This window comes from Lepidochelys kempii, chromosome 14 (assembly GCF_965140265.1).
Source record: "Lepidochelys kempii isolate rLepKem1 chromosome 14, rLepKem1.hap2, whole genome shotgun sequence".
NCBI classification, from domain to species: domain Eukaryota; kingdom Metazoa; phylum Chordata; order Testudines; family Cheloniidae; genus Lepidochelys; species Lepidochelys kempii.
In genome coordinates, this window is record NC_133269.1 from 15,955,108 (window position 1) to 15,971,569 (window position 16,462).

A 16,462-nucleotide genomic window follows, 5' to 3' on the forward strand; every position below is an offset into this window, starting at 1 on the left:
TCCTTGGACTCTACCAATCCGACAGATGATTTTTGTGCTATGGACACATTAGGAACCGCAGTAGGAGATCATTTCCCACACGTCACCCTCGTGGTACTTTGAGGTGGAGGAGGTTTAAACTGGTGATCTAAAGGAGAAAGACTCTGTCTGTGCCCTGTTACCTGGCGACTCTTCCAGCAAACTTATCCTTAAAGGAGATGAAGATCTACTAGTTTCCCCGTAAATTAAAGGTGAGAGAGTCAAACTGTGAGAGCTGAGTGCCCACAACTGTACCCGCCCAAATCCTACCTTCAAAGGAAAACTTCTTGTACTGCCGCTGGGGGGTGGCGGGAGTGGAGAGGGGTTTCTTTTCCATTCCAGTGGCAGACTCTCCTGTAAAAAACATCAGATAGGGGGGTTTGCAGACAGACAGGCAGAGCCTCTTCACTGTGCATGCTCCACCCTCTCCCCGCGTATGGAAATAATCTATTCAGAGTAAATACAGGGTGTTATTTCCAGCTAGGAGCCTATTTTACTCTCTCAGGTTGCTGCAGAGTACATATAACAACCCACAATTCCCCCAAGGGATTCAAGGGTTGGAATATTTTTGGTGAGGGCTCCTCATGCAAACAGCTCCCCTCTGGTGGTGTTCTGATCCTGATCCTTAGTTGGTAGATGGACCCTTTATAAACCAGTGAGGCCAAAAACCTAGCCACCAACTTGTGCAATGTTCTGCTGTGGGTCTGAATGCTGCAGCTCCATTTTGTCTCTCATTATAATCTGTGCCTCCAACTGTCTTCTACAGTAGGTTCAAGCCACACTGCTCAGAAAGGACCCACGTCAAGTCCACTTTGAACACGATCTGTTTGGGAGCTGCCCCACCCTAAGAGGCTGGATATCACTGTTCATAGAGCTTTATTATAAGTGTTTCCAGGCACGGCTAATGCATGCCAGCAGGTCATATGCCACCTATAGTGCTACAATGTGATCCAGAGCCACATTCATCTTTAACGCAGGTGTACAGTGCCACACAGCCTACAGGTCTCAGGGAGCTGTGCTCCATCTCCCCCGGGAAGCCTGTCTGATTGGATCCAGGCAGAGATCACTGCATACTGGGACCTGTAGTTTCCTGGTGCAGTGCCTGTGTCTGAAGAGGACGACAGCTACAGTCTGCTTCATGGCATGAGAATAAGGTGCAATCCACAGACTCTGGGCAAGGAGCCTGTGTGGCCCTTGGCTGGGCAAAGTCTGGGTGCCCCTAGGTTTATCACTGCACGTAAGAGAGTAGCAAGGGCTGGTTCTAGGTAGGGAACCATCACTCTTTTATTATAACATTGTAGTGCCGAGCAGCCCCAGCCATGGCCCAGGACCCCATTGTGCTAGGCGCTGTACAAACACAAACAAAACTCTATGTTTACGAACGCGAGCCACTGAACATATTTTTAGGCCCCGGATATGGTGTAAAACAGATAAAATCCAGCTTTGGTCATGGGACAGTCCCTGTCCCTGAGGATATTCTAGAATCAAAGATTCAAAGCCCCAGAGGGCAACAGCTTCATTCAAAGCCCTTTCGCAATCAGCCAGGCCAGGTATAAAAGAAGCGCTAGCAGAGGGTTAGCTCATCGCACTCACCTTTCTCAACAGTCGTTAGCTTCCCTGCAGTTTTTGCCAGGTCACCTGAGGATTCAAGGTTCTCAAAACCCTTTGCTGTTGTCCTCCCAGCCCCAGAACCAGACTTCTTTATGCCTAGGAGATCAGCTTCCATGTCATCCATCTCCTGGGAATAAAAAGAACATACATGGGAGCACGAAGAACTGAGCTGATGCCCTGGTGCTCAGGCAGCAGAGCCGGTGGAGACGCCCTGTTTTGACAGGATATTCCTGAACACGTGAATATGGACATTTAAACTAAAACATATGCTGCCTTTCTTATCTGCTGGCCAGGGATGGTGTTCTCAGGGCCCTCCTATCTGCTCTGGAAGGGTTTATCCACAGGGTGGCCAGTGGACCTTCATCCCCGACCTGGTTCCCAGTCCAGCTCTAATCCAAATCACTCCCCAGAGAAGCAAGGGCAGCAGACCCACCCAGCCTGCATTCTTCACCTGGGGTGGGGGCCCACAGGGAGTGACAAAGACTGCCACAGAAAGCACATGTCAACGCCAGCAAATGTGCTGGCCTCCCTATTTTCCAATACTCAGCAGTGGGGAGGTTTGTAACTGGATGTGGCTGGGAAATACTTAAGGAGGAAAAATAAATGGAGGCCTGACGCTGCAAGCCTTCTGCACGCACATCAAGTTCATTGCCGGGTCTCAGAAACATGGGTTTCTACGAAGAAAAGCTCTTGGAGGAAGAGGTTACAATTAAACACTGATTCAGAGACACTGGGATGCAGACCAAGGGCGTCTATACAGCAATCAGAGGTGTGACTGCAGCCTAGACAGATATACCCAAGCTAGCTTTGACCTAGCTAGCTCGCGTAACCACAGCAGTGAAGTGGAGGCACAGGTGGCAACAGGGACAGCACAAGCCTGCCCGGGTTCCTGTGGGTGTACTCAAGCCGTTAGCCCGCCTTGCCGCAGCTTCACTGCTATCATTATTCGAGCTAGATAGGTCAAAGCTAGCCTTGGTTCATCTACGCGTGCTGCAGTCACCTCTCAGACTGCAGCGTAGACGTACCCCAGGAGGGAGAAGTCTGAGGTTAGGTCTAGCATGTCACAGCCACGTTCAGTGCAGTTCGAAGACTAGTAATGTTTTATTCACTTACCTTCAGGGTCTCCAGCAAAGCTTGTGGGTCTACATCTGAGAGGTCAGATCCCTGCATGCAAAGTCAGGAGAGATGAGATCGCACTAACATGCAGTCTGACGCATGTAGCACCAGAGGAGGCTCAAGAAAGCCCAATACACATAAAATGTTTTTATTTTGCTTAAGTATTTTCACTTGCCTTGGCACACTCTGCATTCATTGTGAAATGCCATCTATTCTATATCTAGTCCAACGTGGAAATGAGCCAGTAAGTAAATCAGACAGGCTGTCCTGTCTGCATTTAAAATAAAGCACCAGGGACTCAGATTGACCAGGTTACAGTGGAGGTAGCGTGTCTACAGCAGTTACACAAGGAGCCTAGGAGTCGCGACTTCTGGGTTCTGTTCCTGACTCTACCATGGATTCACTGTGATCCTGGGCAAGTCACTTCAACTCTCTGCACCTCAGCTTTCCTCATGTGTAATACAGGGGTAATAATACACATGCAACTCCCAGGAGCACTATAAGGCATATTTGAGTCCTGTTTGTACAGTGCTTTGAGATCCTTGCATTATGTCTTCTGAGACCTGGAAATTTTTCAGTTCCTTAGGAGAACATGCGTGTTTGGGAAACCCTGGAACCAAGGAACTTTGTTTCCTTGGTGTCATTGGACAGTGATTGGTGGAAGCGACACTACACCAGGAAGACAATCTGGATTCTTGCTTTGCCTACCACCAAATAGTGCTATGTGATACAGGCATTAATTGTATTCCAGTGTAAGTCACCCACCAGGGCTCAGCACCAACTAGGATGTTTGCTTCTCATTCTCTCACCGTCCATGCAAGCATCCGTCCTCATTTTGCAACAACTAGAGGGATGTCCAAATAAGATCTGCAGTCAATGGGACTCCTAGAATTAAAGGAATCCCTACGGGAACTCAGCTGGCTTCAGTGAAATTACAGCAGGGCTGAATTTGGTTGTGTGTTCATTAGGAACCTCATCTCACTCACACACACACTCTCCTCCTTCTCAGCCCCCCCAGGCCTTGGTTCACCTCTGCTTCTGCACCGTCCTCTGCAGCCATCTTGCTGAAGACACCATCCTCCAAACCAGACCTGCAACAGAAGCAGGAGAATTAGGAACTGCCCTGCGACTCGCGGCACACAATCCCAAGAAAGGAGGTCTGGTGGGAGCTTACTGCAGCAGCCATCTGCGGTCTGAAGGTGGGACATGTCTCACTGACAGGGAGAGAAGACTGGGAGACGGCCCTGCAGAACGGGAGTTATTCTGACTCATACAAGAGGAGTTTAGGTGGAGTTATACTAGTGCTAGGATGGCTATTTCTTCAGACAGAGCTAAACGCTGCCCTCAGCACCACCTGCACAACCTTATTAAATGGGGTCCTATTATTTCAGTAGCCTGGTGCAGGTGTAATGGAGGGAAGAATACACCAGTCAGAGGGATGGAAATTTGAGAGGGGTTTGGGCACCAAACTCCCTAGCTGTGCCTTGAAATATCTCCCCCTAAAGCAATAACTGTAGAGTCCAAAAATAAATGACAAGTAGCAAGACATGAAACACAGGACATGGCTGAGGAGCTCACGGGGTGCCGGGACACCAGCAAACAGCAAAGTTTCCCTCTTCAATCTCTTATTTAATAGCGTGATTCAGACGTACTCACTTTTTGCTGGCTTTGGAGACAATTTCCCTGGATCTCCTTCCACTGCCCCCAGAGTGCTGGGAAGGCTTGTTGGATTTAATGGGGATTTCATCTAGAAACAAATCATGGAGAATATGGAACTTGATCCAGACCTTTGCTCCAAAAGCTGCATATCAAGTACCACGTCCACTACTGACCCCTCCCCCTCAATTGATGTCCAGGTCAGCTGAGGAGCCAAGGACGGAACGGACTTCATGGAAATTGAACATCCCTTTTACCCAGAGGGGGTCCCTAGAGGACAGGGTTGATGCACAGTGGCAGGGGAAGCTCGTGCTTCCACAGCCAATGCTGTAGCTGCTCTATGAATAAATGGAAGGCTTCATTCTCCAAGGCTGCCAAGCCAGCACATCTCACCAGCTCTACATCCAGCGGAGGGGGCGGGCTGGCGGAGGGAGGCTTCCTTCTCAATGTCAGTGAAAGAGCATTTACCATCATCTCCCAGGAGGTCACTGAACACGTCCTGGATGGAACCTAGAATGAAACAAAGCAAGGCCATCTCATTAGGGGAGCTGGGCAACATGTGGAATAAAAGCAGTTTTTTCATACATTCAGAGAGCACTTGGTCTAATTGAAAGCCTCCAATCTCAAGGACAAACATTTGGTCATACGCATCACCAGCATAAGGTCTGGGGTTCCTCCTGGTCAGCCTAAAGATGATGGGTGAAATGCTGGCCCCATTGAAGTTGATGGCAAAACTTCCACTGACTTCAGCAGGGCCAAGTTTTCAGCCGATATATTCTGAACATAAGAAAGTGTGGCCCAGGTGGGGCTCTTGATAGAGAAGTTTTCCCTCACCTGGCCAAAGTAGGGGATTTCTTTATTTACTAGATTTGCAAGATGCTCCCCATTACTCAGTCGCTGGCACATGGAGAGATTAAAGTAATCTAACAAGGCTCTCATCCTAAAATATGCAAAGGACCCACAGAGGCTTAGAAAGCCAGAAGTTGTTCTGTACTGTGGCAGCATACAACGGGGAGAGACAGCTTCTGCCATATCAACTGAGGCTGATGGGAGGGAAAGAACAAGTTGAGTTTGATAAAGTTATAGTCTCCACTGGATCTGCATAAGTCCCCATGGGAGGGGAAACATGTCCCTATGTGCAAGGTTGCCTGATTTAAGAGGAAGCTGATTTTCACTGCTGATTCAGCAATGCCTTAACACAAACAATACTAACACTTTGCATGTTCATATCTTGGCGACAAGGAACCTGAAGCCAGTAGCCAGGATTCCCCTTGTACCTGTGGGTGTGTCAGTGACACCTTAGTGTGGGCTTACCTCTACCCCACCTCTTCTCAAACAGCCCAAAGGGTATCGTAGTGAGAAACATACGAGTGCACATACCTTTTAAACCTTTCTTGGGTTTTGCAGCCTAACAGGAAAAGAAAAGTTCCCTCGTTACAAGAATAAAAGCACTGAAAGTAAGACTGGTCGTCTAACTTGGGCTTTTCATGCAAGACGTTAATTCTCTGCATCACAGAACTGCAGCTCAGATAATTCATGGGCCAGATTCATCCCACATCTGACATGTCACGATCACCACAGTGAACTCTGACTTGTCCATATAGGAAGTCAGACTCCTCCACACAACCCAAACAACACTAGAAATCCTCCTCAGTCGAGTCTGCACCAGGTAATGAACAAAGATTACTACAGGAGACTGCAACTAGCATAGTTCCTTCTGAGCAGACAGGATTTGCCATCAAAACCTACCAGCACACCTGAGCCAGTGCATGTCACAGAAATGAAATCAAAGTGATTCTGTTCTAGAGGACAGGAGACTGCTATCCAATAGTGTTTACTTTATCCTTACCATCTCATGGCTTCCAACACTTCTCCCTCACCAGTGATTCAGTTTATACAGCCCTTCAGTCTTCACCTTCACATACTGTAGAATCCTTTAGTACAGCGCTCGTATGTACTTGAGCCTCACCTAAGTGAAAGGGAGAGTTAAAATTTCCTGATTCACCTTCATGTTCAACAGGAGCTTTGTGAAATGGAATTCCTTTTGCAATTGAGACATGTCAAGTTTTCCACCTCTCTGCTTTCTTAAACTCACTCACTCATTAGAATAACATGATTTCCTTAGGAAAACCATAAAATGCTTCAAAGACATTAACAAGTTAATTAAGCCTTGAAATACACCTGTGTTGTTGGTAAATGTGATTATCCCTGTTTCATACATGTAAATTTAGGCACTGAGAGAGTATCAGTGATTTGTCTGTCTGCTTATCTTTCTGGATTGCTTGTCAAATAGCACCCAGATATTAGTGTGGTAAGTAAATCAAGTCAAATGGCAAGCCACGGGCAAGGCTGGGAATATAATCCACATCTTCTGCTGTGCCCAAAACCCCAGAGTATCCTTCCTCTCACATTAAATTAAGCACCTTGCCAGGATTGGGAAGGTCACACTCAATTTGTGTAAAATGGAGCAGATTATAATCACCCTTGATTTGATTTAAAGAGGTATGGCCCACAGAGACTCCAGATCCCAGCATGCAAAGATGCTCTTGATCTGATCGGTCCAGTAATACACTGATGTGGACTTAAAAGACTGCAGTTCCACCATGTGATGCTCCTTGAGCCAAGCAGCCCTTAAACACACAGAACACAACCTGCAGCAACAGTAACCCCTGAAGTAGGGATGCGGGCTTCAAGTTCCCGAGCGCAACATGCATCTACCGCTTGCATCAAGATGGAGCACCGCATGCTGGGACCTGATACGTCCGCATACAGCTTGGCTCAGGGTGGCACCCTGAATGCTGGGCCTTGGTCTTGTCTGTGACCTGTGTCCTCTTTAGTAAACACAGGCCCTGCAGATGGCATTTAGGTCACACTTCATTCGAGTCATTATCGCTGCCATCCCGACTGGAGGCAAGTGCCTCCTACAGGAATTAAAACCCACTGTCCACTTGCCAGTGGTGAGTAGCAACTTTCCCTAGCGAATGGAGGAATCTGGTTTAGCAGCTTGTGAAAACTTTCAGGAGTGTTTCTAGCCCTGGTAGTTCTGCGCGCCGGATCAGCGATCTCTTCCTGAGTCTGCAGACAGACAGTTCCATTGCCCCGGTTACTGCTCAGGGCCCTCCACCTTCCAGTCGCGTCCATTTCCACCAGGGCTTTTCAGAACCCCCTGGGCAGCAATGAAACTGACGCTGCTGACAGGGGTGTCACTCACCCAGCTGCTCCGGGGGAAAGCTCTGAGCAGCAGCAGAGGGAGAGGAGCTATGGGGGGCGGAGAGGGAAGAGCAGCAGGCGGGAGGAGGGGAACAGAGAGAAAAGCGCCTTCCAGCGGCAGGAAGGGCTGGAGGGTTTCCAGGGGCTCAGACACCGACCGACTAGCTAGGGGCTGGTACAGAAGGTGACGCCCCCCAGCAGCTGATCTGATGGCCTCAGAGCGCCCCCAGCCCTGCCCCTGGCTAGCAGGGGGTCTCTGTCACTGCACCCCCACGGCTCTGGCTCCATGGCCCAGCCCCGGCCCGCCCTGGATAACGCCCGCAGCGCGGCGGCGGAGCACCCTGGTTACCATAGCGCCCAGCCTCCAGTCCCAGAGAACAGCCCCCCCAGGCCCGGCCAGCCCCGGGGACGCGCAGACCGCCCCGGATATGATACATTGTATCCAGGGTCCTGGTACATTGTAGCCACCCCCGGCGCCCGCAGACAGGCAACAACGCTCCAGCTCTCACCCTCTGGCCGCAGGGATCCTGCCCGGGAGCCCAGGGGACCCCGGGAGTTGTAGTTCCTTGGCCGGCTCCCTGCCGGGAGGGTCGGCTCTGGAGCAGGAAAGGAACTACATCTCCCAGCATTCCTTTGGGGTTATCAACAGGAAAGGGAGGGGGAGGGAGTGGAGAAGCTGCCCGGGCTGATGAGACCCTCATTGGGGCGGGGGAGAGTGGAGAGCTGCTGCTCAGGGACTGGGGGACTTCTGGCGCCCCAGCCTCCGAAATCATCCTGGCTGCACCTTCTGCATGAATATCTGCTAGCTGAGAGGTGCATAGGAAATGGGGGGCCCTGCTGCAGGGGGTGGGCCTCTCAGGTATTTAAGGCCATGGCCTGGAAGAGAGAAGCACCTAACTGCAGGGTCTGCGGCTGCCTGGGGGGCTCGGGCAGAAGTGGGAGTGGGTTCAGTTGTGGGAGGGGGCTCTGGGCTGGGGGTGAGGGCCTTGAGGGGCAGGAGGGGGCTCCAGGCTGGGGAGTGGGGCCAAGGGATTCAGAACGTGGGAAGGGGCTGCAGGTTGAGGAAGGGGGTTGGGGTGTGGGAGGGGGTATAGGCTGTGGGTGCCTGCTTGAGGGGTTTGGGGTGCAGAAGGGGGCTCCAGGCTAGGGGGTAGGGCAGAGAGATTCAGAGTGTGGGAGGGGGTTGCGGGTTGAGGTGGGGATTGAGGTGCAGAAGGGGTACAGGCTCTGGGCTGGGGGTACAGGCTCTAGGGTGGGGCTGGGGATGAGGGGTTCAGGGTGTGGGAGGGGGCTCTGGGATGGGAGAGTGGGGTGGGGGGGTGAGGGCTCTGGCTGGGGGTGCAGCCTCTGGGGTGGAGCTGGGGATGAGGGGTTTGGGATGCAGGAGGGGGCTCTGGGTTTAGGGGGGCAGGCTCAGGACTGGGGCAGGGGCTCGGGTTGGAGTGTGAGCTTATCTTGGGTGGCTCCCAGGCAGGGCTAAGGCAGGATCCCTGCCTGTCCTCACACTGCACTGTGCCCCAGAAATGGCCACTAGGTCTGGCTCCTAGATTGGGGGCAGGAGGCTCTGCGCACTGCTCTCACCCTCAGTCACTGCCTCCCCCAACTCCCATTGGCTGCAGTTCCTGGCCAATGGGAGTGCAGAGCCAGTGCTCACGGTGGGGGCAGCACAGGGAGCCACGGAGACCCCATCTAGGAGCCAGACCTGCTGGCCGCTTTTGGGGTGCAGCACGGTGCCAGAACAGGTAGGGACTAGCCTGCCTTAGACCCGCGGCACCACCGACCAGACTTTTAATGGCCCAGTCGGCGGTGCTGACCGGAGCCGCCAGTGGTCTTTAAGCTGGGAGCAGACAAAGAAACTGGAGTTAACCTCAGGAAGGTTAACCTAAGGAAGAGAGATCACCAGTGGGAAAGGAATGTCAAGGGGAGCAGGGAAAGAGGAAGCAGGTCGAGAATAGGACCAGGTGGCTGGGGAGCACATCCAAGGTAGAAGGGAAACAAGCCTGGGGAGTGGTGGTGGTGCCCAGGTAGTGGAATAGTATGTAGCTGGGAGCAGAGTAAGAAAGAAGGCTGCAGACTCCCAGCGGCTAAGTGCTCACTGAGCCAGGGTTGGGGAAATGGTATTTGCAAGTGGCTTGCTCAAATGGCAGGATAGGCCGAGCTGGTGGACAGATTTCTCAGAACTGATCAGGTATCTACTGGCTGAGGAACTTTATTGAGTTGAGGCCATGACCACACACAGACACTGAATGCATCCGATGAAGTGAGCTGTAGCGCACGAAAGCTTATGCTCAAATAAATTTGTTCGTCTCTAAGGTGCCACAAGTCCTCCTTTTCTTTTTGCAGATACAGACTAACATGTCTGCTACTCTGAAACCTCAGATTGAAGAGTTTCAGACATTGGGTTTCTCTTAAGTGCTAGGCTGTAGCTGGTACCTAAGTCCACTCTGTGCTCACACAAGCAAATGGCAGCTGAAAAGGACACTACACCATGGTGATGCAAGTATTGGTAGAGCCCAAAGCAGGCTTTCCAGATGGAAGATGAGGACACACATTTAAGAATTCTAGGTATACGCTAAGCTGGGTGATGGAGTTCATTAATGCAGATGCCCACCAAGGGCTTTGGTGTCTGCTTTAGTTCAGAAGCACCTAGATTAACTCCTGAATAGATGCCCTCCTCTAATCTCCAGTAAGTAGAAAAGGGGAAGCCTACTTAAGAACACAGTGAGCTCACTCAGAAACAGATGCTAGGGAGAAAGTATATTAATTGAACATAGTCACACTGGGTCAGATCAATGGTCCACTAGGCCAGTATCCTGCCTCAGATGGTGGCCAGCATCAGATACTCCTGAGGGAATGAATAGAACATGGCAATTTAAGTGTTGCCTTGTTGGCCAGTCCTACCTTCTGACGGTTGGAGCATGGGGCTGCATCCCTGCCCCTCTTGGCTAATAGTCATTGATGGACCTGCCCTTCATGAACTGATCTAATTCTTTTTTGAACCCCATTATACTTTTAGCCTTCACAACATCCCCTGGCACGGAGTCCCACTGGTTGACCGTGCATTGTGTGAGGTACTTCCTTTTGTTTTAAACTTGATCTTAATTTCATCTAGTGGCCCTCTGCTCTGTAAAGGGGGCAGATAACTAACCCTTCCCTATTCATTTGCTCCACTCCATGGGTGGTTTTATAGACCTGTGCTGTATTTCCCCACCCCCCTCATCTCTTTTTCAAGCGGAAGAGCCCTAGTATTTTTCCATCTCTCCTCAGATGGAAGCTGTTCCACACCCCTAATCATTTTCATTGTCCTTCTCCGCAACTTTCCCCATTTTAACACATCTTTTGTGAGAGGAGGTGACCAGAACTACAAGCAGGATTCAATGGGCGGGCATACCATGGATTTATACAGTGACACCATACTTTCTGTTATTACCTTTGTCCAAATGGTTCCCAACCTTCTGTTATCTGATCAATGTGCAACAGCAGTCACAAAAGCTGTTTTCAGGGAACTATCCAGGACGACTCCAAGATCTCTTTCTTGAGTGGTAACAGCTCATTTAGACCCCATCATTTTGTTTGTACAGTTAGGATTTTTTCCCAATGAGCATTACTTTGCACTTCACAACATTGAATTTTATCTGCCCTTTTGTTGCCCAGTCACCCAGTTTTGTGAAATCTCTATTGTAACTCTTTGCAGTCAATTTTGCCTGTAACTATCTTGACGTATAAGGGATTACAGGGAAGTGTCTTCTTAAAGTTATCCCATAGAATGCCTCACACAGTGAATAGAACTTGCAGATGTAACTGATGCAGAGTGGTTATGGAAGTGTAGGCAAGGCCTTTATTTGAGTACAGGAGCCAGGAGCCTTTGAAGCAGGGTGGCAGTAAGGCCAGCACTGCCCATTTCCTGTACCAACAGTTTAGACTGAACCAGTGCTGATGGGAGCAGTTAGACTTGCCTAGCTCATGAACACTTGGGAACCAATACAAACACTTGTGTAGTAGATAGGAGGCTTTACCAGGTATTTATCAGGTATTTGAAGCAGCCCTACATGAGCCAAAGCTCTCAAGTGTATATGGGTCTTAAGATACAGTCTTTGTACTTACTGCTTTTGCAAATGTAGCAGAGGAACAACTTGAACTGACACACATGGCAGATGGGGGAAATCTTTACCACAAAACCATAGAAAAATTGCAAATGTATGTTTTTTGTGAACAGTGCAACATTTAAATGTTGCACTGTTTTTACAAGAAACAGTATCCATTTCTTAAACAATCACTCCAACAGAAATTTCATACCAGACAGGTTGAGAGTGATCAAATCTAAAGGGCAAGACATATAGTTTGCCAAAAGTAGTTCAAGCCACCTATCTCTGCCCCAAACTTGATTGCAACTGCTGGAAGCAGCATTTTAACAAGCATGACAGAGCTCACGTGAACACAGGATTACCTTCAAACTAGCATTGAACAGAAATTAAGAGATAGCTAATGTCTTTCCTATCTAGTCCAGCTTCTGAGGCAAGTACATAATTGTTCCCTTCACTATGTTTTTCTAATGCTTTTCCAGTCATCTAAAATGTCTGGAGAGAGAGTGGTGCAGCTGCTTTCGTTGGATGACTTTCAGTCTTTGCTGAGAAGCATCCCCTAATTAAAATAGCAAAATCTCAGAGATCTTGTGTTCAATGAAACCCAAGTCAGTAGCTTATAAATTGCATGATTATGAGCAGCATATATTTTGACAAGCAATGTAATTATTTGACTTAGCCTTTGTCTACATTTAAAATACTACACTGGCACAATTGCCTTGCTGTAGTGCTTCGGCATAGATGCTACCTTAGCTGATGGAAGGGGTTCTCCCATCAGCCTAGGTTATACAGCTCCATGAAAGATGGTAGCTACGTTGACGGTAGAATTCTTCCATTGACCCAGTGCTATCTACACAGGGACTGATGTCAGCTTAACAGCTCTGCTCAGGGATGCAGATTTTTCACACTCCTGATCAACAGTTAAACAGATCTAATTTTCTAGTGTAGACCAGGCCCTAACAGTCACTTGCTTAAGATAAACAGATAGTATTACACTTCAGGAAACAATTTGATTTAACTTTGTTGTGCAAGAGCGATGAGTTAACATGGTAGAGCACCATGACAAGCTATAAACTGACATGCTTCAGCCATTATCAATATTACAATTTATCATTTCTGCCAAGTGGTAATATTTCGTTTTTAAGAGGATTAACTAGCAATCAATTCAGAAAAGATTGGGTGAATCATTAAAATTGTCGTAGCTCATTAGAAATAAACAAAGCAGACGCCATTTGCTAACAATTATGATAGTTTTGCCCTTTTTTATTTTTTAAATGAGGTGATATTTGTGTTGGCAATTTTTTTTTAAAAAGGCTGCTGCTCAATGAGGAAGTTTCTAGCTACCTTTACTCTATCATTAGTACCATGCTATATTGTGTTTACTGTTCTAGAGTGCGCTGACAATCTAAGTAGAAGGTCACATTAAAAATTAAGTTAATTGAAAACAAACTTATTTGACAGACTGTTTTGGGAAGTTTAGTAATAAAGTTGGGCTGAAAGATGAAGTCATCTGATTTCTTACACTACTGGTTGATAACAGCAGCTCTAGAACCTGTCCCTACCAAAAAAAAGCCCAGTTTGGCTCCAATCTTATCAGTTTAATAGACTATTCTACTTCAATGTGTTAGAAGAATCAATGCAGACATATGCACAAGAGTTAGAAAATGAAAGAATTTGCAACTGTTTTGTTTGAAAATGAGTTTCTGTAGTTTAAGTCTGTACATATATTCTGCTAGTGATGTTCTCTTTATCAATCTTTAACCCTTCCCCTGCTGATTCTCCAATGCCCCTTGTCAACAGTGTTCCACTGAATTAAATGGAAGGCAAGGGCACACTTATTATACTGAACAGCACAGAAGATACATTTGACCTGGAAGGTTCAGCAGCAAAAAGTTTTGATTTTTTTTTTTATTATGTATTTCAGTCCAGGTTTAATACACTGAGCTACCCTTTCTAGTTGAAGAGATTAGTGCAAAAATGCCTTTGTGGAAATGTTGTCCAAAGCTAGACACTTTCACAACAGGGTGCCAAAACCTGAGAGACCCACCTTCTCCAGAGGTTTAGTCTCATCTCGGGACCAGAGGATTATGGTTTATCCTAAAGGGAGCTCTTTAAACTCAAAGTTGCTGTTCTTCACTTGTTTTGGAAAAAAGATTTTTGTAAAAGGACAAACTTAAGAAACCGTTTTCTGGTTTTAGTGACAGATAAAATTTCACAGAGGAGTAGTTAAAAGCTAAGTCTTTAATCCGTTAATACAGAAAGCAATTGTGTAAGTCTCACTTCAGTACTAAAAAGGGACATTTTAAAACATTTCAGAGAAAGCTCATTGGAAGTTAATGGGGAAAAGATGACAGATGTTCCACCAGGACAGCAGTTCTCAAACTATGGGGCGGGCTTCCCAAGGGAGGCGCAGGAATCTGTCAAGGTTTTTTTGTTTTGTTTTTGTTTTTTTAAAAGAGCGCTGGCTGTTAGCCCCGGGTGGCTGGGGCTCATGCAGAAGGGCTGTGCACACACAAGAGGCAGGAATAAAGGGGGCAGCTGGAGCCACACCATGTGGTCTCAGACTTTCCTTCCCCTGTTGCTCAAACCCTCACCTAGAGGTGACAGGGCTCTGGCTGTCAGCCCTGGGGTTGAAGCAGTAGCATAGAAGCAAGAAGGGTGTCACTGGGGCATTGCAACCCTTACTTCAGTGCTGCTGCTGGCACGGCATTGCCTTCAGAGCTGGGTGCCCAGCCAGCAGCCACTGCTCTGCCTTCAGAGCTGGCTGGTGGTATATATACTGGGGCGCATAAAGAGTTACAGACACAAAGGAGGGCCTGATCAAATAAGTTTGAGAACCACTGCTCTAGGAGAGACTGCTGAGAGTTTCCATGCAACACACGTTTGGATACAGTACATCACAGAGCAAGACCAATGGGGGTAAAAGACCCCAATCCAGCCAACTTTTGCTTTCAAATACTGGCAAGCACTAGTTGCACAACTGGTCAGGTTTGCAATTTCCCACCAGCAAATCTGGCTTTTGACACCACACCTATATATTAGTATTTGTTAAGTGCTTTGCAGATGTGAAGTATTGTAGAAATGCTAAAGATTAAAAAGATGGCAGAACTCCCATTAACTTGCTCCTGGCTCTTTTCTCTCCAAAGCTGCTATTAGCTGAGAGCCTCAAAGAGGGGAGGGTGCCAGTGATGGACATGGGATATGGGGGTATAAAGAGGGTGTTTGCAGGTTGAAGGAAGAAAGGATGGAATGGAATACCATGGAGAAAGCTCAGTGGATGATTTGATTGAGGCTGAGCTCCAGAGAAAAAAAGGGGATATAATTCCAAACTGCATCTGGAAGGTCCTGCTGCAGGGAGGGAGGTTCAGGCACCCCTGCTGGAAGGACAGTGCTGTGCCCAGGGAGACAGTAATAAGAAACTGGGAGAGAGATGGATTAAAATGGAGACTATCACAGAGCTTTGATTAAGACCCAACAACTCCCTGTGTAAACCCTTGGATCCTGACTAGTTCATGTAGGTGTCACTGTGCATAGCAAGATGCAGGAGGATTCTGACAGCAGCTGCGTGTGTACGTAGGGGTACACCATGTTGGCAGAAGGGTGTTGCTGAGTTAAAAGTGTTTTTAACAAGACATAGCTGTTCGTCAGCAGCTATTGCCTGAATGCAGTTAACTACTTAGTAGTAAAATCCTACTATGCTTTCCAGATGAATGACCTTTGCAGTTAGCAGCTTCACAAATGGAAGCCTTACATGAATCTGTACAACTTTCCCCAATGCTTAAAAAGGTACATTTCTCAAGGATTATAATTGCACTTTAAAAAAAACACACACCCCTTCTTATACAATTTCTCTAATTTCCCCCATCCCACCCTGTCAATATATAAAAATGGAAAGAGAGGCTACAATTATTTACTGTCCTACAGTTATTGGGATTTCAAAGATTTGATTCAGGTGCCTGACGGAAAGCAATGACATCCAATTTAGAGAGCTGGACAATAGCGTGTTTTTAAAAAACATTTTCACAGCTTGGCTTGCATTGGCTTCAGATGCTTCTGGAAAGACTCATGAACCTGTAGGGGGGAAAAAAGGGAAATTAGATAAAAATAATTTTCTTGTTATGTTTTTATTTTTAAACACATTTCCTGCAGGATCAAAATGTATCTATACAAATAGAGAACCAGTTAAACAGCCACCTCTGCAGTATGCTGGTAGCAGTCAAAAAGGGGGAAATCTGGCCAGAACACAGGAACAAACTGCCTTCCCCAACTATTCCTCACAAGAAGGGCATTGGAATCTTTAATGTCCATGGAGAGTGGACAAGTCTGTTTAAAAAACATTAAATTCCCACAGGAAACTGCATGCTCCCAGTTGATCCTGAGAGAACAAAGGGCTGATTGACCCTGTTGGGATTCCTAGCAGTGTTTACAAGTCTGGCTTAGCCTCAGGTTCAAGATACCTAATCAACTATGGACCTAAACAAGGCAAAAGAAAGCTACAGTATATTGGCAGGGTACTGTAGTCAATCCTGTTTTCCAAGATGGAGAACTGTCCCTGGCACATTACTGTATAGGTCTCTGGTTTTTGACTACAGCAGCTACAAACAGATTCAGAAATGCAGCAGATATTCTCAGAAACCTAGAGGGCAACTGTCAGTTTCTTTCCTCATTAAAAATAGTCACACTTTGTAAAGGCATTTGTTTTTTGCAGAATCTTCCAGCAGGGCTTTTGTAGCTGCAATTGCTTTGTGCTGAATCATTTGGCTCCATGA

At 47.5% G+C, this 16,462-nt stretch overlaps 2 protein-coding genes and 1 long non-coding RNA gene across 9 annotated transcripts in view; 1 reads left to right on the plus strand and 2 right to left on the minus strand.

The window, feature by feature from the left end:
* The window catches only part of FBF1 (Fas binding factor 1), a 33,639-nt gene extending 25,438 nt beyond the window's left edge, over window positions 1-8,201 (minus strand). For 3 of the 5 annotated variants that reach the window (XM_073311630.1, XM_073311628.1, XM_073311633.1), the window contains exons 1-9: window positions 7,961-8,111; window positions 6,251-6,370; window positions 5,782-5,809; window positions 4,795-4,911; window positions 4,402-4,492; window positions 3,776-3,836; window positions 2,743-2,793; window positions 1,612-1,756; window positions 289-372 (exon numbers count right to left, since the gene is read on the minus strand). In XM_073311630.1, coding sequence (XP_073167731.1) covers window positions 289-372; window positions 1,612-1,756; window positions 2,743-2,793; window positions 3,776-3,836; window positions 4,402-4,492; window positions 4,795-4,911; window positions 5,782-5,809; window positions 6,251-6,253 — 580 coding nt within the window. In that variant the 5' untranslated portion in view covers window positions 6,254-6,370; window positions 7,961-8,111. The other 2 variants (XM_073311629.1, XM_073311632.1) reach the window with 2 other exon arrangements.
* A 69-nt stretch (window positions 8,202-8,270) lies between these two features.
* Window positions 8,271-10,336, plus strand: LOC140898074 (uncharacterized). Its single transcript, XR_012154906.1, has 2 exons — window positions 8,271-8,424; window positions 9,955-10,336. It is a non-coding gene; the product is annotated as an uncharacterized lncRNA (long non-coding RNA).
* A 3,580-nt stretch (window positions 10,337-13,916) lies between these two features.
* ACOX1 (acyl-CoA oxidase 1) overlaps window positions 13,917-16,462 on the minus strand; it is a 32,444-nt gene continuing 29,898 nt past the window's right edge. For all 3 annotated transcript variants that reach the window (XM_073311533.1, XM_073311532.1, XM_073311534.1), the window contains one exon: window positions 13,917-15,764. In XM_073311533.1, coding sequence (XP_073167634.1) covers window positions 15,714-15,764 — 51 coding nt within the window. In that variant the 3' untranslated portion in view covers window positions 13,917-15,713. The remainder of the gene's footprint in view (window positions 15,765-16,462) is intronic.